Here is a 24,252-nt window from a genome sequence, read left to right as displayed (position 1 = left end):
TTATTGAAGGCCCACTACTCGAAAAATAAGGAGATTCGGAAGCCCAAGATATTATTAAGGAAAGTTAGAGTTGTAATAGAAAGTCTTATTTGTAATCTTACGGGATGAGTTTGAAACCTTCCCGGACTTTGTAACTTGTACGAGCACGAATCCCTCGGCTCCGCCTCCTATATAAGGGGAGTCGAGGGACGCGAAGATCATCGAATCATTGTCTACAAACCCTAGTTTTCATAATCGTCGAGTACTTTTCGGCTGAAACCTTCGAGATCTACTTGCCCTCTACTTCCAACTAAACCCTAGCCTACAATCCATAGGCATTGACAAGTTAATACCTTGTCACATGGCAATTACCCAATCCGGATCAACCAAGGCTTCATGTACCTTGAGTGGTTCAAAACTAGACACAAAAGCATGGTGTTGACAATAAGTGATAAGTAATGCATGGTGTCTACGAGTTACCACTCCTCTTGAAATGCTACCAAGGACTTGATCTACTTTCATGTCACTTGCCCTTGTAGCGGCCTTGATCTTCCGAATGGTTCCTTCATGATCAATGAATTCATCCCTTGCTAGTACTTGATCATGAGGGATCACTTGAGCTTGATCATGAGTTGTGGATGTCTCTTGATCATCATCATGGTCTTGCTCAGTGGAATGAGGACTTTCTTCTTGTTCTTCGGAATGTGACTCATCTTGAGTGGAGGATGGTTCTTGAGTTGCACTTGATGGTTCTGCTTGAGTTGAGCTAGGCTCCACTTGAGCCGTGCTTGATACTTCTAATCCATCATCTTGATCATCATTATGAACTTCCATGGGCCGGATGTGTCCAATGCCCATATGCTTGATGGCACTAGATGGATCATCATTATTACCCGCAACACATGGAACAACTTGCTCCACTTGGGAGCCATTATCCTCCAAGAACACCACGTCACAAGATACTTCAATAGTCCCGGTGGACCGGTTGTAGTATCTATAGGCGTGAGAGTTCTCCGCATATCCAACAAATATGCCCTCTATGGTTCTAGTTTCAAATTTACCGAGCTTTCCTTTGTTGTTCTTAACAAGACATTTGCATCCAAAGACACGAATGTACATGACATTAGGCTTGTTACCTGTGAGAAGCTCCTATATGAGGATACAACTAACTCGAGCATGAAGGCTCTCACAGGCAGTTAAATCACAAGTAAGGAGTTCGGTTAGAGATAACCGATAGCACGCGGAGACGAGGATGTATTCCCGTGTTCCCTTCCTTTGAAACAAGGTACGTCACGTTTGGAGGGGTGGAGGTCCCACGAAGGATTCCCCACGCCACGAAGGCTCACCCTATTCTCTGGAGCCTATCCCACGAAGGAATAGCTCACTCACTTGTGGTAGACTTTGAGGTAGCCTCCAAACCTTCACAATCTTGCCCGGAGCAAATCCACAGCCCGGATGCTTCCGGACCACTCTTTCCCACCTAGGGTTTCCAAGGAACCCTAGAGAGCAAGCTTCTTGATGAATACAAGGGGGAATGAGATTTGGCTTGGTAGAACAGTAGATCGGGTCCTCCTCTATCATTTCCCCGGAGGGATTTGAGTTTGGGTGGAGGAGGAGGAAGATCTGAGGCTTTTGGTGTTTCTAGCAATGGAGTATGAGAGAGAGAGCTCAATAACAGCTTGTAGTGTAGTGCCTAACTGTTCAGAGGTAGGAGAAGGGCTATTTATAGTGTTCTTCGAAATATGGCCGTTGGTCACTTGCCACATCAGCTTTTCTCCCGACAGTCCCGGTCAACCGGACCACAGACCGGAGTGTCCGGTCCAGAGGCCGGTCGGACCGGATCAGGGACCGGACCAGCCGGTCCAAACCGGTCGGCAGGCCGGACCCCGACCGGGGTCACTTTGCATCGTCCAGGAGGTCATCCGGTTGGTGCCCGGTTGGCGACCGGTTGACCGGTCGGAACGCCGGGCCCGCCGGTTGGGAGGCCGGCTGACCGGAGCTAGTCCGGCGCATGGTTGGCGCCCGGTTGGCGACCGGTTGACCGGTCGGCACGCCGGCCTGGCCGGTTGGTAGGCCGGCTGACCGGGCGGCAGGCCGGATTCCTGCTGTAGACCCCTTTTTGATTGTTGTTGAAATGGGGGGTCTCCTTTAGCCTTCTTGTTCCTTTGATACACCATTTATGCCTCTTTGCCTAATACCTGAGATTATCCTTATAAACATGTATTAGGCCAAATACTCTAGCACGATGTCATTTGATGAGGACATCCCTACCTCACTACTACCTCCGTCATTAGCAAATGAAGATGAACCTGCTGTGAAGCTCAAGTCCAATGAAGTTCGGATTGGACCAATTACAAGAGCTCGTGCGAAGCTACTTAAACAACAGGTGAACTTGTTCCTAAACGATACTTTGATTGATGAGAACTTTATACTGCCTAAGTCCTATTACTTATGTATCATCGGGTATCAAGAGGAGACAAGCATCGCACGAGGAGAGGAGCAGCTGGACATGAAGACGGACGTCAAGAGGGCCGTGAAGCTGGACATGGAGCTGGACATGAAGATATCTCATGGACGCGCGAGGGAGGAGCGGGAGGCATGCGCGAGAGGAGAAGAAGAAGTCCAGGCCGGTCCGAGAACCCGGTCGGACCGGCCTCCAGACCGGACAGCCCGGTCCCGGTCGACCGGTCGACAACCGGCCGCCAACCGGAGGAAATTTATCGTACCGGGGCGAAACCGGAAACTTCGCAGTTTCCCGGTTTCCGACCGGTTGACCGGACCACAGACCGGCCCGCCCGGTCCACAGCCCGGTAGACCGGATCCCAGACCGGACCAGTCCGAGTCTGTCTCGACCAGATCTATTCTGGGTCGGTTTTACTTGTATTTTTCGACCGTAACTCGTCCCGGACGCCTATATAAGTGCCTTGGACGACCCCCTAGCTGCTTCAGACCACGTTTAAGATAAACCCTAGTTCATAGCTGTTTGCTAAGCAAAACTATTGTTCCCCAACTCTCCAATTCGTTGCGATCTGGAGTTTTATTGCTACTGAAAGTTTTGTGTGATCTGCTGTTCCATTGGGGATTAGAAGATTGCAATCTACCGCTTCGTGGTCGGCGGCTACGTGCGCAAGTGTGTGGAGTTGCGAATATCTTGCAGGGTTGAGAACTGTTGCTTTGGCATCAGGAATCAATCGAGAGACTTCGTCGGCGTCATACAAGTTATCCTCCTCATCATCATCGATTCCATCCGCTGCTACCATCACGTGTTCATCAACACCCGTCGCTTACTGAGAAGATCGGGCCACCCCTTATCATCTTGGTATCAGATTTCCAGTTTTTCCTCGGTAAGCCATCCACAATCCACCCCATAGTTGAGTTGTGAGTGTTTTCCTATCCAGAAAAAGCCATAAAAAGTTAGGGTTAGGGTTTGCCATCGCCTTAGATTGCACTAATTTCGAGTTTTAGTTGCTTTTCGTAGTTGTTTTTGCGTCTCTTTATCTTTCATCTAGTAGAATTGTTAGGGTTTGTGTTCACTCTATCATATTGTGTTACTATATCTAGTGGTGTCAGTTTTGTTACTCCGAGTCCACATAGCGTACAGTGTGCTTGTTCCCAACCATAGACACAGCCTATCGATATAAAGTGACTAGGAACTTCCCCAGAAGAGACTAGTTTTCCCGCTCGACAGGCTGCTCGTTAGGTTTTGGTGCTTTGCAATTTCTGTTGGCCGTGTTATCAAGGACTTGTGTCAGAAAATCAAAAAAAAAAAGAAAATTGAAAAGAAGCAAAAAGAGCTACATAGCTGCGTGTGTTATACAAAAAGAAAAATCCAAAAAGAAAAGTGAAGTGCTAGTTGAATCAAGTGAAGGCCTAAGTTTACTTTACTCGCACCCGTAGTTGAGCAATCTTGTGCCTCGTCTCGTTGAGCTTTGCTAGCGTCTCTCTAGTGCATTGCAACTTTTCCCACATATAGTTGCATTGCCCCATTATATCGCCTTGTGTGAGTATCTTTGGTTGTCTACGGTCAGCGCTAGAGCTTGTTATTGGTGCAAATAGGTAGCCCACCTACAGCCCACATATATCCTGCTTTGTCGTGTGATTGTTCTTATACCCTTGATATTCGCTTCGCTACATCCGTGCACTAGTCTGTCAATCCAGGTTGGTAAGCAATACTAATTCACTTTGGAGCGGTAAGATTTACCTTTCTTATCAGTTTTGAGTGAGTTGTGAGAGTACCACCAAAGATTTTTGTTTAGTGCACTAACCTACTAATCATGTCTTCTACCGAGAATGTTGATGTGATGCGTAAAAAGGATCCGAGCAATGACGCTTACTTGGCTGGAGTATGAGGCACTACGTGATCACCTACAACGTGAAATCCGTGTTGCCAATGAAGCGTTGGACAAGGATATTCAGAGTGTTCACTTGAAGGTCGATGAGACTACTACAGCGGTTCATACCGTTCAAACATCGGTGACGACTCTTCAAGCATCTATACAAGCTTTGACAACCGCCGTTGGTGAGATACGTACAATGGTGCAACAACAACCACCACTTGATGAAGATGGCAGTGTGCAAGGTGACAATGCCGAAGCTGCACATGCTCAAGGGCGTGGTGTTGGTCGTGGTCTTGGACGTGGCGTTGGTGATGCGTTCCGTGGTCGTGGTTTTGTCCCCGTCGGAGCCCAACGTGTTCTACAACAACAAGACGATGGTTTGGGTAAGCCCAAGTTCTCAATTCCCCGATTTGAAGGAGGTACTGATGTTGAAGAATATCTTACATGGGAGCTGAAGATTGAGAGATTATGGCGTTTACATCCTGACTATACTGAAGATAGGAAGATCAAGCTTGCTTCCTCTGAGTTTGATGGCTATGCATTGCGTTGGTGGGACGGACTTGTGAGTGCTCGAGAAGAAGATGGTGAGCTGCCTATTATCACATGGCGTGCTATGAAGGCGGCAATGAGAGCTCGTTTTGTGCCTACCAATTACTTGCGTTCCGTCTTTGACAAGTTGACCCAATTGAAACAAGGTGTGTTGACAGTTGATGCTTATTACATGGAGATGGAGATGCTTATGCAGCGTGCCCGTGTCCGAGAATCCCTTGAGATGACACTACAGCGATTTCTGAATGGTCTCAGATTTAACATCAAGGGCATTGTACATCATCACACTTATGCTACTATGAATGAGTTGCTACATCATGCAAGAGAAGCCGAGTCACGATTGGCTGAAGAACCGCAAATGAAGGGCCGTGCTACAGGCGCTGGGTGTTACACACCCCGCGCGCCGCCCTCCATGGCGCCATCTACGCGCCCTGCGGATGTTCCTTCTTCGTCTAGCAAGCCGGTCTCTAGTGTCACCAACACAAAGAAGCCCGCTCCTGCAGCAAGTGGAACTAGTTCTAACATGTCGACAGCGCGCAACCGAGATATGGTTTGTCATACATGTGGTGGCAAGGGTCACTTCAAGAAGGATTGTCCTAATCGCAAAGTTATGATCATTAATGAGGACAATGAGTATGAAACTGGAGATGATGTTGATCCAAATGCTCCGGATGAGGATGATTATGATAGCGATGGTTATGATGCTTTTCCTTCGAAGCTCAAACTATTGTTGTCTCGCAGCGTGTTCTTAATGTGCGAGTCAAGTGCATCTACACAGCGCTGTAATTTGTTCCAAACAAAGGCACTAGTTGGTCCCGATAAAGCTTGCAAGGTCATTATTGATGGCGGGAGTTGTCGCAATCTAGCAAGCAAAGAGTTATGTGCCAAGCTGAAACTGAAGTATCTACCGCACCCGCATCCATATTATATTCAGTGGTTGAGCAATAATGGTGAGATGAAGGTGAGCCACATGGTGCGAGTTGATTTTGAGATTGGACCGTATAAGGATTCCATTGACTTTGATGTGGTTCCTATGACGGTTTGTCACCTGCTGTTGGGCCGGCCATGGCTCTATGACCGTTCTGTGCAACACAATGGCCGCGCCAATACATATCACTTGGAGTTCAAGGGCAAGAAAATTAACTTACAGCCTATGTCACCACAACAAATTGTCAATGAGTCTCGTCAGAAGATTGAAGTGAACTTGGAGGATGCATCCATAGATAGGCGAGAGAATTGTAATGCCGTGAGTGATATAACGAAAAGTGAGAGAGTGAATTCCTTAGTCTCATTAGCCACCAAACACGATATGAGAGAATTTAGTGAGGATCCTACAGCCATGCCTCTTGTGCTCATGTACAGGGGTACGGTTTTGGTTTCTAACGACATGACCCCTCTTCCTCTTGGTGTTTCTAATGTTTTGCAGGAATTTAGCGACGTGTTTCCGGAAGAGGTACCCGCAGGACTTCCACCATTGCGAGGTATTGAGCATCAAATTGACTTGATCCCCGGAGCATCGCTGCCCAATAGGGCGCCATATAGAACGAATCCCGAAGAGACGAAGGAGATACGGAAGCAAGTACAAGCGCTACTCGACAAAGGTTATATCCGCATAAGCCTTAGTCCTTGTGCTGTTCCTGTTATTCTTGTTCCTAAGAAAGATGGTACATGGCGTATGTGCGTAGATTGTAGAGCGATAAACAACATTACTATTCGATATCGTCATCCTATTCCCCGTTTAGAGGATATGCTAGATGAATTGAGTGGTGCTTGCTGTTTTCACTAAAATTGATTTGCGTAGTGGTTATCATCAAATTAGGATGAAAGAAGGGGATGAGTGGAAAACCGCCTTTAAAACAAAATTTGGTTTATATGAGTGGTTAGTAATGCCTTTTGGTTTAACTAATGCACCTAGCACTTTCATGAGACTCGATGAACCATGTTTTGCGTGATTTTATTGGCAAGTTTGTGGTTGTGTATTTTGATGATATATTAATCTACAGCCGCAATGAATCTGATCATATTATACATATTCGACATGTTTTGCAAGTGTTGCGTGATAGTAAACTCTATGGTAATCTTGAGAAGTGCACATTTTGCAAAGATAAGGTCATATTTCTGGGATATGTTGTTTCTAAGCATGGAGTAGAAGTAGATGTGTCTAAAATTGAAGCTATTCAAAATTGGCCTACTCCCATGAATGTGAGTCAAGTTAGAAGTTTTCATGGTCTAGCTGGGTTTTATCGCCGTTTTGTGCCCAATTTTTCTACTATTGCTGCACCTTTGAATGAATTGACTAAAAAGGGTGTTGTCTTTGAGTGTGGCGTTGCCCAAGATCATGCTTTTGATGAATTGAAACGATTGTTAACTTCTGCACCGTTGCTTGCACTTCCTGATTTCAATAAGCAATTTGAGATTGAATGTGATGCTAGTGGTATTGGAATTGGTGGTGTGTTGATGCAAGAGGGTCGCCCAATTGCATATTTTTCCGAGAAACTTTCCGGTGCTAAGTTGAACTATCCTATATATGATAAAGAATTGTATGCTTTAATTAGAGTTCTTGAGGTTTGGCAACATTACTTGTGGCCAAAAGAATTTATCATACATTCTGATCATGAAGCTTTGAAATATCTGAAAGCCCAATCTACGTTGCATAGGCGTCTTGCTAAGTGGGTTGAGTTCATTGAGTCTTTTCCGTATATTATTAAGCATAAGAAGGGAAAAGATAATATTGTTGCTGATGCTCTATCTAGGAAGACTATGCTATTAACCCATCTTGATGTTAAAATTCCTGGATTAGAGGTGTTATGTGATTTATATGCGACGGATCATGATTTTGCTGAACCGTACCGCTTGTGTGTTATGGGTAAAGCATGGGAAAAATATCACATACACGATGGGTTCTTGTTTAGAGCTAACAAACTATGTGTTCCAGAATCGTCTGTGCGTTTGCTCTTATTGCAGGAATCACATGCTGGAGGTTTGATGGGTCACTTTGGGCGTGAGAAGACGCTACTCATGCTCGCTGATCATTTTTATTGGCCAAAGATGAGGCGGGACGTGGACAGGTATGTGAAGAGGTGCATTACTTGCAACAAGTCCAAGTCCAAGCTGAAGCCTCACGGTTTGTATACTCCGTTACCGGCACCTACTACACCTTGGGAGGATATTAGTATGGATTTTGTGTTGGGTTTGCCGCGTACTAAGAGAGGCCATGATTCTATATTTGTGGTAGTGGACAGATTTTCTAAAATGTCACACTTTATTGCCTGCCACAAAAGCGACGATGCGTCGCATATTGCTAACCTGTTTTTCAGGGAGATTGTTCGACTACATGGAGTCCCGAAGACTATTGTTTCTGATCGTGATGTGAAGTTCATGAGCTACTTCTGGAAGACACTTTGGGGAAAGCTGGGGACAAAGCTACTTTTCAGTACCACTTGTCATCCCCAAACTGATGGTCAAACTGAAGTGGTGAATAGAACTTTGTCACAATTGTTGAGATCCATGATCAAGAAGAATCTGAAGGAGTGGGAAGAGTGTTTGCCGCATGTGGAGTTTGCTTACAACAGGGCGGTACACTCTACCACGGAGCTGTGTCCTTTTGAGGTGGTGTATGGTTTCAAACCCATTACTCCACTTGACTTGTTGCCTTTGCCCATACATGAGAGAGTTAATATGGAGGCATCCAAGAGGGCAGATTTTGTGCGTAAGATCCATGTGAAGACTAAAGAGTTGATCGAGAAGAAAGGCAAGAGCAATGCTGCAAGGATGAACAAGAAGCGCAAAGAGATGTTGTTCAAGCCTGGTGATATGGTCTCGGGTACATTTTCGCAAGGATAGGTTCCCGAAGCTGCGGAAGTCTAAGTTGAAGCCTCGTGGTGCTGGTCCTTACAAAGTGCTTGCCAAGATCAATGATAATGCATACTCGATAGATCTTCCGAGTTGATGAGTTTGGTGTCGATAATTCTTTCAATGTTGCTGATTTGACACCATATGACGGAGAAGACCTTGGAGCGTCGAGGTCGACGCCTTTTGAAGGGGGGAGATGATGAGGACATCCCTACCTCACTACTACCTCCGTCATTAGCAAATGAAGATGAACCTTCTGTGAAGCTCAAGTCCAATGAAGTTCGGATTGGACCAATTACAAGAGCTCGTGCGAAGCTACTTAAACAACAGGTGAACTTGTTCCTAAACGATACTTTGATTGATGAGAACTTTATACTGCCTAAGTCCTATTACTTATGTATCATCAGGTATCAAGAGGAGACAAGCATCGCACGAGGAGAGGAGCAACTGGACATGAAGACGGACGTCAAGAGGGCCGTGAAGCTGGACATGGAGCTGGACATGAAGATATCTCATGGACGCGCGAGGGAGGAGCGGGAGGCATGCGCGAGAGGAGAAGAAGAAGTCCAGGCCGGTCGAGAACCCGGTCAGACCGGCCTCCAGACCGGGCAGCCCGGTCCCTGGCCCGGTCGACCGGTCGACAACCGGCCGCCAACCGGAGGAAATTTATCGTACCGGGCGAAACCGGAAACTTCGCAGCTTCCCGGTTTCCGACCGGTTGACCGGACCACAGACCGGCCCGCCCGGTCCACAGCCCGGTCGACCGGATCCCAGACCGGACCAGTCCGAGTCTGTCTCGACCAGATCTATTCTGGGTCGGTTTTACTTGTATTTTTCGACCAGAACTCGTCCCGGACGCCTATATAAGTGCCTTGGACGACCCCCTAGCTGCTTCAGACCACGTTTAAGATAAACCCTAGTTCATAGCTGTTTGCTAAGCAAAACTATTGTTCCCCAACTCTCCAATTCGTTGCGATCTGGAGTTTTATTGCTACTGAAAGTTTTGTGTGATCCGTTGTTCCATTGGGGATTAGAAGATTGCAATCTACCGCTTCGTGGTCGGCGGCTACGTGCGCAAGTGTGTGGAGTTGCGAATATCTTGCAGGGTTGAGAACTGTTGCTTTGGCATCAGGAATCAATCGAGAGACTTCGTCGGCGTCATACAAGTTATCCTCCTCATCATCATCGATTCCATCCGCTGCTACCATCACGTGTTCATCAACACCCGTCGCTTACTGAGAAGATCGGGCCACCCCTTATCATCATTGTTACCAAAATAATGGATAAGGGTAAAATACCCTTACACTATGGTCATCGCCTAATTTACCCGCGCCATTTCGAATTCCGTTTTTCAGTTTCACTTTTACGGTTTCTAATATGTGACAACGGTTTTCCGGCCCGTAAACACGAGTTCGGTGAACTGAACTCGCATTTTTTCAGTTCACGTGTTTACGGGCTCTGCTAGAGATGCTCTTAGCTAAGGGATGATCTCTTATGAAATAAGAGAAGACTATTTTCCCCATTGTACGACTTATCTTCCCATAGTCACATAATTTCTTACTGAAAATAATTAATTATCATTTATCGTAAGGAATGACAATAAAAGATAATGCATTATACCGATTATATTTATTATCCTCTCTAGATGATATGGACTGCTAAGAGAAGACGTGTCTTCCCTACCATTGTACATGTCCTTAGATCGGGAGCACGCAGGGCCTCCTACTCGGTAGAAGAAATCAACCGAAACGTTAGCCCATAACAAAAAAAAAGTGAAATGATGGTGTTCTAAATAAGCTGAAATGTTTTTCCAAGTTCAAAAACTGAAATGTTTGTCTCAAGAAAATTGAATACACTTTCGATGGAGAAAGATTTGGGAAGTTGCTTGCTAGCACATCGACAGTCACCACTCTCTTTGTAAAAATACCACAATAGTTCCTCCCACCGTCGGTCTAGTTTAAAAGAAAAACACTTTCAGAAACTCAATTTGGCTCCCGAGTGCGTAAAAACATATTTTCAAGTGTTAAAAAAATTTGACAAAAAATTTACATATACATCTCCATAATATATGTGTATTCGTCAAGTTTCACGGAAAAATGATATTTTTTGTACTCTAAGTGAAAAAGAGAAAATTTATCATGTGACAAGTCTTTGTTTCAGCACCGAATTTTGTCTTTTTAACACACGCCACATGACATATCGATTTTTCATGAAATGACTTTGTGAGCGTGTAGCACATGAAGATGTACGTGCGAAATTTTTGTTCCAATTTTTTTAACATTTTAAAATATGTCTAACATGTAGTTCAAAATAAAAGGAGCATGCGCTCCCATGTGCCAAAACATCACTCTCGATGATAATTTCAACAAAGTTAGAATTTGTGTGCAGATGGCTAGAGCTCACGGGGGTGAGCTCGCCCACGTTTGAACCCCGGGAAACATTCAGAATAAACGTGATGTTTTTTTTTTTTGCGAAACACAGTACAATCAAAGACTATCCGGCACTTTCGTCTGTAGAGCGAAGCAAGAAATTGCATGGAAGGGCTTGCCCTGCTAATATCAGCCTTGTTTGGAACGGAACAATAGATGCAATCCATTTCAGTGTATGTCGGAGACGTCGGGCAATTGAGCGTTCCCTAGAGTTTGGTTCAAAGGCTAAGGACTCCCCGCCGCCTTCATAAGGGCACTAAGGCGGAGCACGAAAAATCAAATTGGGCACCCATGTTTTACCGAGTCCCGGATCTCGGGGCCGTTTTGCCAACCGCCGACATGAACGAAATCGAATTTCATTGCGGTAAATTAGGATTTCATGAGGGGGAAAAGGCGAGGCGGAGGGTGGAGAGTCGTACAATGCATTGGTGGGATGAAGGTGCTAGCTTGGCTGAGATAGGAAGTTTCGATGTGTATGTAGATTTGGTTCTAGTGCCCCCACCCTTTTCGAGATCTGTCAGGATTAGCAAGATGTTCTGGTGTAAACTATAGAGAAATGGAATGAATGAAATGTATCTAAGAAGAAATATATTAATATCAGGAGCTACTAAATACGTTCAGTCTCTCAAACAACGTAATACCCTAATGTCAAACGGATGCACACAATCAAAATAAGAAAAAGAAACAATAAAGTCCCGCAACGGCATTTCAGCCCTAGCAATAACAATACAACCACCACCTCTCCAAGAAGAGAATAGTGCATAAGCGCCCGTCGTCATCCGATCAAAGAACTTAAGTTTTCATCCTCAAGATAATTCACGCTTTCAAAATAATACCTTCAATAAGATCAATGGCAAGCACAACCAACCAATTAAGGTAGATCTTAGAGTTTCACCCTGAAAGGTAAGACTCTAAAATTTCACATGTGTTGTCACCCCCAATTACATAGTGCTGCTTCGAAGTCTGGAACACCAAACAAATCTCTCAACAACGCAGAGACTTAAACCTCCATTGCTAGTACTCCAATCCAGGCATCATGATATTCTCCCTTTGTGACTTCACCATGGACCAAAAAGTCTCCTGATGTAAAAAAAAAAGAACAGATCTTCACGCCTCTCCCTCCAAAACAAATGGTCGGAATAAAAACATGGATGCGCACGACCGAATACGACCCGATCTAGCAAACTCCAGGCAATAGGTGCATTGTTACATTCGCCGGCGGAGCCTTCCAGAACTCAACACTCTGGCTAGATCAAGAAGGACAGGCATCAGGTAGGTCTTCATCTTCGCACAAGAGAAGCCCTAGGACCGTCTCGCCGACCATCCTAGGCCAGCCGAGGCAACACGGAGACACCAGGCGTATATTCACTCCTGGGAAACGCCCTGCAGCTAGCCGGCCCTCCACCGGCGACAGATGGGATCGCTAAGAGGGCAAAGAGAAGAATGACCTAGGGTTTTCACCCAATCGGCCCGTCCCATCCAACCTCTGCCAACGCCATGGCCCGCCGCCGGAGGCAACCACCGCTGCCACCATTAGGAAGCTCTTCCATAGACGAGCCCCAGCCTAGGGACGAGCCGCCGCCGCCGCCCACTATGGCCGTTGCGGGAAGCCACGCCGGACCAGATCCTCCCGAGGTGCTCCGCTGCCATGGAGGAAGAGAGGGCCCCGGTCCATCCTCTGTGACGTGGGAGAGGAAGGGGCTGCTATTAGTGTGAAAATTTGCTAGAGATGTCTCATCTTCTATACCTAAAAATGTATAGCTAAAGGAGGGATCCTTCGAGTTGGTGAATGCTCCTAGATGATGACAAGGGTGACAAAAAAATATGTGTGTAGTTTTGCATTTTTCGTACACTTTTCTCACCGGCGCAAAAATCATAGTGAATCCCACCTGATCAAAAAGAAAGAACAATATTCGAGGAAAACGTTTAACATTACTGCTTAGAAGTACCATAGCCATCTACAATAATACTACTCCGTGATATATCAGATGTTAAAATTTGTAATTGATCTTTGTCAAATTTGAGTTTGGGTTCATCATATAGAGGGAATATCATTCAGATGTAAAAAACCAAAACCATGTTTGCATCCATCCAAAAATATTTAGACACTAAAGCTAAATTTGAATACAACCAATTTGCAGTTTACCTAATCGATGGATGAATATTACTAGATACGAATCCAGTCTGTACCGTAAGCTGGAGCACGGAGCTGCTACTTGTAGATCAGTGCAGCTCACGCAAAATTCACAATTTCTTATGACCTGGTATACGGAGAACAAGATCGAAATTGTGTTAAAACTCACTTAAGCAGACACAATTATTACATTCGTCCTAATCAAAATTGCATGTGCTGTTTAGTTGTGTTATATTCTCCCAAGACACCAAAATAGACAAAACATACAACTAAGCAGCATAGGTTGAACCAGAATTCACATATGCCTCTACCTATCCTTGAATATTTTTGGATTTGGCACATGTCGATATACTTCCTCTGATCCTAAAACCACGACACTAATAATGGATCGGATGGAGTAGTATTTTTCCAAGACTAGTGTGTGCTCACTGCTCGCCCCCCTGATGTTCAGTGGCTCGGCCAGTGTATGCTGGCTGTGTACAGTTCTCTTTCGGGAAAATTTGCTACTGGACACCGTTATTTTGACACACTCAACTTTCATGCCTTTGCTAAATACCATTATGATTTTCTGGTCATTTGCTATAACACACCGCACGTCTCAAAACAGAAAGGTTGATCTTCGTACGTGAACCCTTTTTTTTTTGCCATTCAGTTATGTTGTGCTGGATCACAAGGGCGCAACGGTTGGTGCTCGGCGCCGGCGTGTGCGCCGCCGCGAGCGAGTAGTTGAACTGAACCCTTCCATGGATCAGCAACGACTGCACGTCCAGTATAGCACATGAACCCTTCCATGGCACAAAACGTGGACATTTCACGTTCAATATATCACAGGAAAATACCACAAAACAACAGGCATGTCCGACTGGCTTAAGTTCAGGTCAACTAGCACAAAATAACACAACACGATTCAGTTGAACTAGCACAAATAACTTAAATCGGGATCCATCCTTGGCGGCGGGACTGCAACCCTCCCGATGGCGGGGTGGGTCCTGAAGACGGGGGCGAAGGGCGGGAGTCAGGGGTGATGGATCCGTGGGAAGTGGAGTTGAGAACGTGGCTCATAAGACGAAGGCGAAGGATGATGCCACGATGATCAATTCACGTACGATGATCAACCTTTCCGTTATTGGACGTGCGGTGTGTCACAGCAAATGGCCAGAAAATCATAATGTTATTTAGCAAAGACATGGAAGTTTAATGTGTTTGGGCAAAGGACTTAAAATAACGGTGTCCAGTAGCAAATTTATCCTTCTCTTTTTTACTTCTTCTGTTTTGGCTTTGGCCTTGTACTCTAATGTCTTCTTGATGTCATCTTCTAATATATTAGTTCGAGAAAATAAAAAAAAGACACGAAAACAAGACCAAAAACATATTGCAGCATCAGTTTAACCTAACATCCGCTGTGCAAAGCACTACTGCCTGTTACAGGGTATTTTATTTTTCAGATCTAATGCAACTTCAACATGACTGCAGATAATAAAAAAGCATATATCAAGTAATCCCTGCTAACAGTGGTCTACTGCAAGCTAATACTTTACCTTGAGATCAGTTTTGGGCTTCAAACTCCTGCCTGCTCATGAATATTGCGACCGGTTCACCAGGGGATGGTGGGGTCTTGTTCAGCACAGAAAGATGGCTGCCAGCTTTGGCAAGAGCAGCTTCATCAGAAGCTGACAGAATCTCTATGTGCTCAAGTCGTAACTGTCTCTTTATCAGTTCCACATTTTTCTCAAGAACGTCGATTTCACCAAAAGGAAGCTTCAAGTTCAGAGCCTGGGGACCAAAGTTCCTTGTTTCAACTTTCTTCAACTTGATGAAAGGCATGCATTGTTTTTGGACTTGTCTAAAGTCTGCTTCCTGTCCAATGAAGCAATTCCTCAATGCCTCGTTAATCTCCTCGTCAGGGGCAAAGCAACATGCCTGGCTATCGAAATTTGAAAGGAGCACCTTTAAACACTGCTCTTTCCACCCATAATACTGCTCATTTACATAAATCAGACCGACGGTCAGCTTGTTTTTCTCTGATGGAGGAGGCGGAGCTCCCTTCTTGGGTTTCTTGGAACCAGATTCTCTCGTCTGAAGCAGCTTCCTCATTAAAACTATGGAGTCCTGTAAATATTTGTTTGCAGATCTTAGAGTAGAATCAATGGTGCCTGCAACTGGCCACCCAGCTTTTATCGCAAAACCATCCATCTTCAGGAGCTTTCGCACATGTTCAGCGTAGTGTGGACAGATGGGGGTGATCAGCCTGGTCTGGACATCCATAAATCGCCTCAAGAGATCACGGTTCATTCCTCCTGTTTTGCAGGAGAGTCTGTACTCATCTCTAGCCAGCTGCAGGTCATAGAACCCAGACTTGAGGGCATCTCTGAACATGAAGGCATCATAGCTCTTCTCGGTTTCTTTCACAGCAATATTTATCTCATTCTCAAACACAAGGTCAGCAAAAGTAGAGGGTTTCCCAGATCTTAGAGAAGATTCAGAGGCCATAACCTCTTCCATCCATGTGAGTTCTTTTGTAAGCCTCAAAACAGCAGATTCTGCTGTTTCAGTGACAAAGTTCGCATCGTCCATGCCATCACCAGCATCAGCAAGGGCAAACCTAGTGGCGTCAGAAGAGTATTCAGCAATGGCCTGCTCAAGAGTTAGAAAATTCCCAGTGGACTTGGACATCTTCTCAGAGTTAAGCATAAGATGCCCATTGCAACGGAAGCCACGAGGCCAATGGTGCTCCGGAAGAAGTGCTGTATGGTTGTAAATGCTGAATGTCAGATGGTTCTGGATGAGATCTTTACCAGATACCCGAATATCCAAGGGATACCAATACTCGAATTCTAGCTTCATTTTGCACAAGAGGGAAGAAGGGATGTCTCTCTGGGGTGCTGGACCACCACAGAACACATAATCCCAGACTTCATCTGTCATTTGTTCTGGCATAATGGATGATACTTCCTTCCCATACATGTTGCCATTTTGCAGATAGTGTGCAATTGTGTAATAAGCCATGTACAGGGTTGAATCTGAAAGAGATTCCACAAGGAACTGCTCGTCCCAAGGAATACGAGTACCTAGGCCAAAAGAACGTGAGCATGCCCATTGGTTGAGCCAGCCCAACGTGTGCTCAAAACCATTACGAGTTTCTCCTGAGAAAGTATTCATATTGTGCAAACACTGGATTGCCTTCTGCTTCCACTCATCTTCACCATAAGTGATGTACCACTGATCTGTGAGCGCAACCACGCACTCGTCGCCTGACCTCGACATTACTTTCTTCTCAGGCTCACTGTACAAAACTGCAGTGGCTTCCTCCAATAGTTTTTTCCTTATCAGTGGCTTTGCTTCCTGAACTTTTCTGCCACTGAACTCCCCAACAATCATTGTCCCATCAGTAAATCCTTTCAGGTATGTCATTCTTTTTGCTTCAGCGAGCTTCTCCTTGTCATTCTGGCTCTTAATCTTAAGATCCGAGCACACCTTCTCAGCAGAGTTATCTCCAAATTCAGGAATGTTGATTATTGGAATGACTTTGAAGGGAAGAACCCACTCATCCTTAACTCCATACTTTGCTCTCAAAGCAGGCTTAGTGACTAAATCTTGCAGTGCCATGAAGTCATCTGGTGAATCACTTGGAACGCTAGTCACGATGCCAGTGCCTTTATCAGTTAAGATAGTGAGCATGGGCAGTGCATATATGGTTTCACTGAAAGCGAGAGGAGATCTTAATCGCAGACCAATCAGATCACTGCCAGACAGTTCAGCTAAGCAGGTTGGCTTTTCTGGGACTCTAGATAGATGCTGATACGCAAGATTAAGAGCAGCCCTTGCTGTCATAATGAAGACTTCAGTGTCATTAATCTCAAACGCCCCATAGTTCCCATCAGGCAATACCCAACAATTTGTCTGCCCATACATCGTCTCAGGTCTCAATGTAGCTGCTGCCAAATAGACTTGCTTCCCTTCCAAGACCTTCAACTTGGGAGGGAAAGGTGAGAGAACCTCCATTTTAATCAACACATACTCCTGTGGCTGCACACCTTCACCTGTTGCCCTATCATGGTCAGCACAAGGTTGGCCATCCAATGGAGAGTAGATCGTGTACCTCATATCCTTGACAATCTTGCCCAGTTTCTTCAACTTCGTCATCTGCCATCGGACAAAAGCATCATAAAAGGGGTTCATGTCAGTGGTTACGAAAGAACGCCTCCAATCACAACCCAGCCCAAAATCCTTGAGATGATCCTTCGCCAACCGAGGGAAGTAAGTCATCCAGTGATAAGGATCCTGAAATCTGGCAATTTCTTCATCTGACAGGTTAAAGCTCTTCATGATCTCCCACTGGAACTTCTGCACACCAGACTTTGCGGCAGCCTTACTTTTCTTGCTCTTGAACTTATCTGGAACGATAGCAACCTGGCAATCATCTACCGCTTCAGCACTTGAATTCTCCTCCGCTGCAGGGAATACCGGAGGATTTCCATATTGTTCAATCTCTCGAGCAAGCTTGTCTGCCGAGGCCTTTATGGGCATCCCAGTACAGTGGAAAGCAAACGGCAAAAGGACATTCGAGCCACGAAGTCTGTGGTACGCGGCACCGAACTCAAGCTTGGACAATGAGAAGGCATGGCCCAAATGCAGCAAGCCATTCATGTACGGGTAGGGAAAACTGCCAAAGAATTTTTCGCCAGGGCCCGGAGGTTTGCTCCCAGGCTCTGCCTCAAATACTCTGTGCTCCTCCCAACGCTTCTGGACAGCATTTTGAATATCAATCAGAAGCTTTGTCCGAGACCTGCTCTTGCCTCCTTCCGGATTCGATGACATTTTCCTGATCAGCGAACAAAACAAGGTGTCAAAGAGTAGGCCGGTTAGTTCACCTTCATTTAGTTTAAATTTAATTGGGACTGAGAAATAACAAACTCATGACAGGTTTGCTCATTAGGTAATTGATTAAACAGCATATACAAACTGATGTCAAGTAATTCAAATATATGAACTAATAACCAAACGCACAAATGGACTCAAACGCACAAATTCATGGGAGCCACACAACATTTGTACTGGTATGTTTTTTTATCTTCAATGTAGAAGACAGATACTTCCTCGAAATTTGAAGGTCTAGCATTGCGGACTAGACAAGCAACTGGAAGAACGAGCATACTTATAACTGAAAGAAATAGCATTTTATAACCAAAAAAAAATAGCATCGTATACTAAGAGCAGCACCAGCAAACCTGAGATCAGCGTCCAGTACCCTACAGTACAGACAATCCTGCCTCGGCTAAAAGAAAAGTCGGTACTCCCTATGTCCCAAAATATAAGGCGTCCTTAAATTTCGCTGGTCAACAACTTATAACATTGATTATGATTTGTACTTATAATATTTCTATAAAGTTTGTATAAATATATATATGAAATGAAAGAGATTTGTAAGACGAATGCAGCGATACCATTCACACATTATGAAACCATACAATTTTGTAAATATTAGTGATCAAAGTTGTGCATCAAAGACCGTGCAGAAAAAAGTGTGCCTTATTTTTAGGGACAGAGAGAGTATTAGACAAGATAAACCCCAAACACCTAAAGGTACAGAAGAGAAGGCAATAAACTAAATTAGGTACCCCAAAGTTATTTCACTTTCATTTACTCCCTTCGATCCAAATTGATTGTCGCAGATTTAGGCAAAATGTTTGCCTAAATCTGTCAAGTTTCACTGAACCCGTCACAACTAGATTTGGATCATAGTTAGTAGTTAAATTTAGTTGGACTGAGAAATAACAAATTCATGAAACATTGGCTCATTAGGTAATTGATTGATTAAAGAGCATGCTCAATCTGACGTCAAGCAATACAATTCAGTTGAATGAACTAATAACCCGGAAGTAAAGACAGAATGCACGAATTCATGGGTACCACATGACATTTGTACTGGTATGTTTTTTATCTTCCAAGTAGAAGGCATGATACTTGCTCGAGATTAGAAGGTCTAGCACTGCAGACTATAGAAGCAACTGAAACTCTGAAAGATCGAGCATACTTATAACTAACGGAAAAAATAGCGCGCTATTTCGCTATAGTGTATTTGCGAGTTGAACGCTACGCTATGCATTCTAGGTACGCTATGATGCTACGCGCGCTAAAGACGCGCTATTTCACGCTATTTGGCGATATTCGCTATTCCGTATAGCACGCTATTTTGCAGAGTAGTTTTTTAGTAGCTCATTCCACATTTTGACCCACTTGCGTATCCTAAATTCCTAATCCAGGCAACCCTAGACTAAAAAACTCAGATCGTGCACTCCCCAACTCCTTGTCACCTGCTCTGCCTGGCAGGCGACGACGTGACGGCATAGCTCCCCCCCCCCCTTCTCCTCTGTCAATCGGTGGTAAGCGGCCACGCCTACCTTCACCTTCACGCCATCACCCCGTGCCTCTGTTCCCTCCTTCAATCCTTCTAGTTTGGGACAATGTGAATGTGAACTATGGTTTGTGATTTTGAGACTATGTCATATCAAGTTATGGACTATGTGAACTATCTCTGGTTGATGTTTGGTTGCAAAATATCATATCCGAGATTTTATAGCTGCAGAGTGCTAGGACGTGAATTTTTGGCTCATAGGTTCCCGCGCACCCTATATTGAAGATACATAAGAAGACTTACTAAAAAAATATGTTGTAAATTATATGGGTAGGGAATGTGTGCAGATATGCGTACGTCAAATCTGCAACAAAAATATCAAGTTATGTAGCCTACACAAAAATAACAAAATGTACTGTTCGCAATATAGTAGTAGACACGTACTATTCACAATATAGCAAAAATCCATCTTCTCTTTTTTGTGTAGGTCCCATAAATTCGAATTTTTTCGTGAAAATTTACACGAGCAAGTAGCATGGTGACATGTACGTGCGTGAATTATTTCAATTTTTTTGACACATTTAAAATAGGGTTATTCGAATGTTTCGAATATCATGGTATATGGCACCCGAGTGCACCATCATAATTCTCCAGAGTGCTATATCTATTATTATTATATATATGCTGAAATCCTAAATATTCATATTTTTTGTTAAACGCTATTTTAAAAAATAGCACACTATAGCGTCTATAGCGTTTTTCTGAAGCCCACGCTATTTATGTTAGCGCGCTACTTTTTTCATTGCTTATAACCGAAAGAGTTACTAGCACCTTGCACTAGCAGCAGCAAAGCAAAATTGAGATCAGCTATCAGTACCCCACAGTACAGACAAACCCGCCTTGCCTCAAAGCAAAATCGGTAGTACTCCGTATTATACTTCCTCCGTCTAAAAATAGGTGTCTCACTTTTGTCTATACAGATGTATCTAGATGTATTTTAGTTAGAGATGCATCCCACTAATTTTTAGACGGAGGGAGTAGACAACATAAACCCCAAAAACCTACATGTACAGAAACGAAATCAACCGACTGGCCCTAGGCTGGGAGCCTGGGATCAATCTGGGAGAATCCAGAACACACTGCAACACTAACCAACACCATCCAGACACCCGAAGAGGGGAAGAGGGGCGCAGAAACTAGAATGCGCACCTGACGGCGGCGGCTCGCAAGCAGGGCAGCCGCGGCAGGAGCCTTGCGCCGGGGAGCAGGTTCGGAGCCAGCAGACGACGGCCGCCACGCTCTGTCTGTCAGTCAGGTTCAGAAAGATGCGTCGAGTTCTAGGGCCGGCGCGGCAGGGAATCGCTAGTTGAAACCGCTCGGGTTAGAGACGTTACCTTGATCGGAGAAGGGCGGACACAGCCGGTGAACACGCCGACGTCCCGCGCCGACGAGGTAGGGCCGCCGGCACACGGAGGAGGCGAAGGAGACGAGGAGTGCGCGGGTGGAGCGGACCTGAGCGGCGTGGGGCTTTGAAGTTCTTCTCGGCCGAGTCGATCTGGACGGTCGTGCGCGATCCAACGGTCCACGACTAGTCTGTCGGGCCCTGGATGGCTGCAAGCTTGAGTAGCCGCCAAGGCATCTGTTTCTGATAGGGCAAAGGTGTCCGATCTTTCGATGAGATGGGGATAATTCGATTTGTTGGTGGAGTTCGTGCTTGACGATCCGATTACACGTGCAAAGCTCGTGCGCCAATGCAATCGCTAGGACAATCTCCGGTGATCTTGCGGGAGCACGATCGACTCGACTGAGCAAGGGTCTTAATTCCTACCTGAAATCGAGAACAAGTAAGAACTAAAGATGCAATCAGAATATGGCGAATATAGATGAAAGCTTGATTGATAATGGTGGGATTCCGAATAGTCGGTCTTGTTCTGGGCGTTGGCCTCAAAAGAAGTACACGTAGTTGCAGCAATTGGCTAATTTTTAATCTAATCAAAATCCGAGTCTAAACGTGACGGCTATGGGGGTATTTAAAGGAGGAAAGGGTGGGGTTTCGACCAGTCATACGGATGGTGGCCGAACCAAACCCTAGAAGGCCTTTCCCCCTTCAATACGGACTCTAAAAAGTGGCTGACTTAATTCCTGCGAAAATGACATGGGCCTGGCCCAAAACTAAAGGTGATGCAGCACCATATTATGCTATGGACGAAATTATGAAGTGGAGAACTCTATATTTCGTCCATGTCTTCATCTCTTCTTATGGTGGCTTCAAAGTCCTGAAATCTCCACTTGTGGCGTCATCTTCAATCCTCAAGTGCTTGCTGCCATCTCCTCCATGTGTGATCATGCTCCAATGCTTGTCCTCCTCATCCATGCTAGGTCCATCATTCCTAAGAGTAACAAACATATCTGATTTTGGCAGCATCATATTCTCATGTATATGAGGAATAGTTCCAAGAAACGAAAGTACCTGATAGTTAAGTTGTTTGGCACGAGCTCGAGTGATTGGTCCTTGTATTTGTGTGGCTGTAGGTACAGCGGTTGTATCAATAAATGGGATGTCCTCATCAGACAAATCACGTATCCAAATCGTATTGATATCTTCGTTGCTGTGGTCCGAATACACATGTATTTGGGTACATAAATTTCGGTCAAAAGTTATTCAGATTTTAAAAGGCAAAATCGTGCCATCCACATATATATTTATGCTATGTTCGCTCTGAATTTAGAAACTTGGGACCTTTTTGGTATCCTGGATGTCCACCGCCTCGCATGGAGCACAATTTTTTGGCTCGTTTGATTTCATGGGCTCCTCCGCGTTGTTGCATCGCACGGTTTCTTAAAGTAGTGTTTTGCCAGCGAGTCTATTCCATTGTTTTCAATCGTGTGCTCCATCATCCTACTTAGACTACTTCCGCTCACTCTGCCTTAAAACTACTCCACACACCCTCTATTTAAATCAACACAACCATATTTTGAATAAAAATAAGTTGAATATGAAAACGATGTGTGTCGATGATATGAATCAATTCCTATAATCGGTTTCGAGTATCGTCAGTCGTAAATAGTAAATTTCGTGTATGAAGTTTTGACCGAATTTGGACAAATTCGTCTCAACCGTTTGAAATTTGCTTTGAGAAATAGGTTCACCTCACCATTTCGCATGACTCTCGTGTTGAAAGGTTTTTGTTCTGGTGGACATAGATGGATAGATAAATAGCTCGCTAGTATATTTTAATTCGTACATATTTGTGAGTATATTTTGGATTACTCTGGGTCAACTTCTCACTTGCCATCTTCGCAAACAGCAACGTGGTGATGATAGGTGAGAAGTGAGACATGATAATCTATGGTGGTGGCCATCCTCATTGTCGGTGGCGGCATGGCGTCGGGCTTCGTGGTTGGCGACATGGGCAAAGGCAGATCAGTACATAGGTGTACAATTGTACACCCATTATTTTTGGCAAAGGCTTGTATATCTATGTCCAATTCAATATGCATTAAATAAATTAGGAGAAATATGAGTAAAGTGACTTTGGTGTACTTTGTACACCCATTATTGTTTATGCTCTGCCACTAGTCAGGGACGTGGTGCTTTGACCAGCGTGAACGGTGGTATCAAGGTGATTCATCTTCGTGGTGATGTTTGTGACCGGTGGTGTTCGGCGATGTCATCAGCGACGAGGTGATGTTTGTCACCATCGTGACCGACGATGAGGTGATGCTTGTGACCAGCAGTGTCATGATGGTGTTCAGCGACGTCGTAATGCTTGGCGGTGTCACGGTGGTGTAAGGCGGCATGATGAATAGGCCATGGTGGTGTTTGGCTTGATCGCCAATGTGGTCATGCTTGTAATGGGTTAGGTAAGATCACCATATTACCATACAGGTGAGGCTAAAAATATTATGCGAACAACCAAACAACAGTCTGTCTTCTCTCTCCAGTGCAAAAAATAACTTCTCGGGCTACCAAACAACATTGTTTTTCTATCCTAGAGCTCGTATTTCACTGGCGCAGTGAGATGCATAACTCACCAAGGCTACCAAAAGGCAGCCTTGTTTAATGCAGTTAATGAGATGCTGCAATCACTGTTCAAAAACTAGGCCGGTTCAGCGATTAATAGGCCGATTAATCGGTACAAGGGGCCTGACCGTGTCGATTATCATTAATCGCTTGTATTAATCCTTTAGCCCGATTAATCAGTTCGAAAGTCTACTAGGTATGTTTCCGATTAACTACTACACTTGGTCCAAAAAGTTGCAAAAATTTTAATGCATATCGCCAGTACAGGCGCTACTCCGTCCCAATAAGGTATGTTTTGTGAAGCTCCCGCTTGATTGCAGCCTCCAGGTGCTCGATTCGCACTATCACCAGCTAGTTCCTTGCCCTCCCTAACCAGTTCATCGCAGTTGCCCAGACCTCGAATACATGAGCTCGAGGACGGCTTGAATAGGTTAGGTGGTTGAGGTGTAAGAGGGGTTATACCCTAGGTAGGTGGTGGAAGAAGATAAGGAGAAGAAGTGGAAGGAAAGAACACAGTTTCGGCTAGTGGATTCTGATTCCCTCGTGATTTTGAAAGATTAGGTCACGAAGGAGAAGCGTACATATTTTTCTAA

General features: G+C 44.8%; 1 protein-coding gene across 1 annotated transcript; it reads right to left on the bottom strand.

Annotated features, from left to right (window-relative positions):
* Window positions 1–14,825: 14,825 nt before the first annotated feature.
* On the bottom strand, window positions 14,826–18,098 carry LOC124683138 (leucine--tRNA ligase, cytoplasmic-like). The gene has a single exon (XM_047217709.1). It carries the CDS (start codon window positions 18,096–18,098, stop codon window positions 14,826–14,828), a length of 3,273 nt encoding a protein of 1,090 aa, XP_047073665.1.
* Window positions 18,099–24,252: the final 6,154 nt, after the last annotated feature.

Source organism: Lolium rigidum, chromosome 1, assembly GCF_022539505.1.
Source record: "Lolium rigidum isolate FL_2022 chromosome 1, APGP_CSIRO_Lrig_0.1, whole genome shotgun sequence".
Classification (NCBI taxonomy): Eukaryota; Viridiplantae; Streptophyta; class Magnoliopsida; order Poales; family Poaceae; genus Lolium; species Lolium rigidum.
The sequence above is the reverse complement of the archived record's forward strand: the minus strand, read 5'-3'. Positions and strand labels throughout refer to the sequence as shown.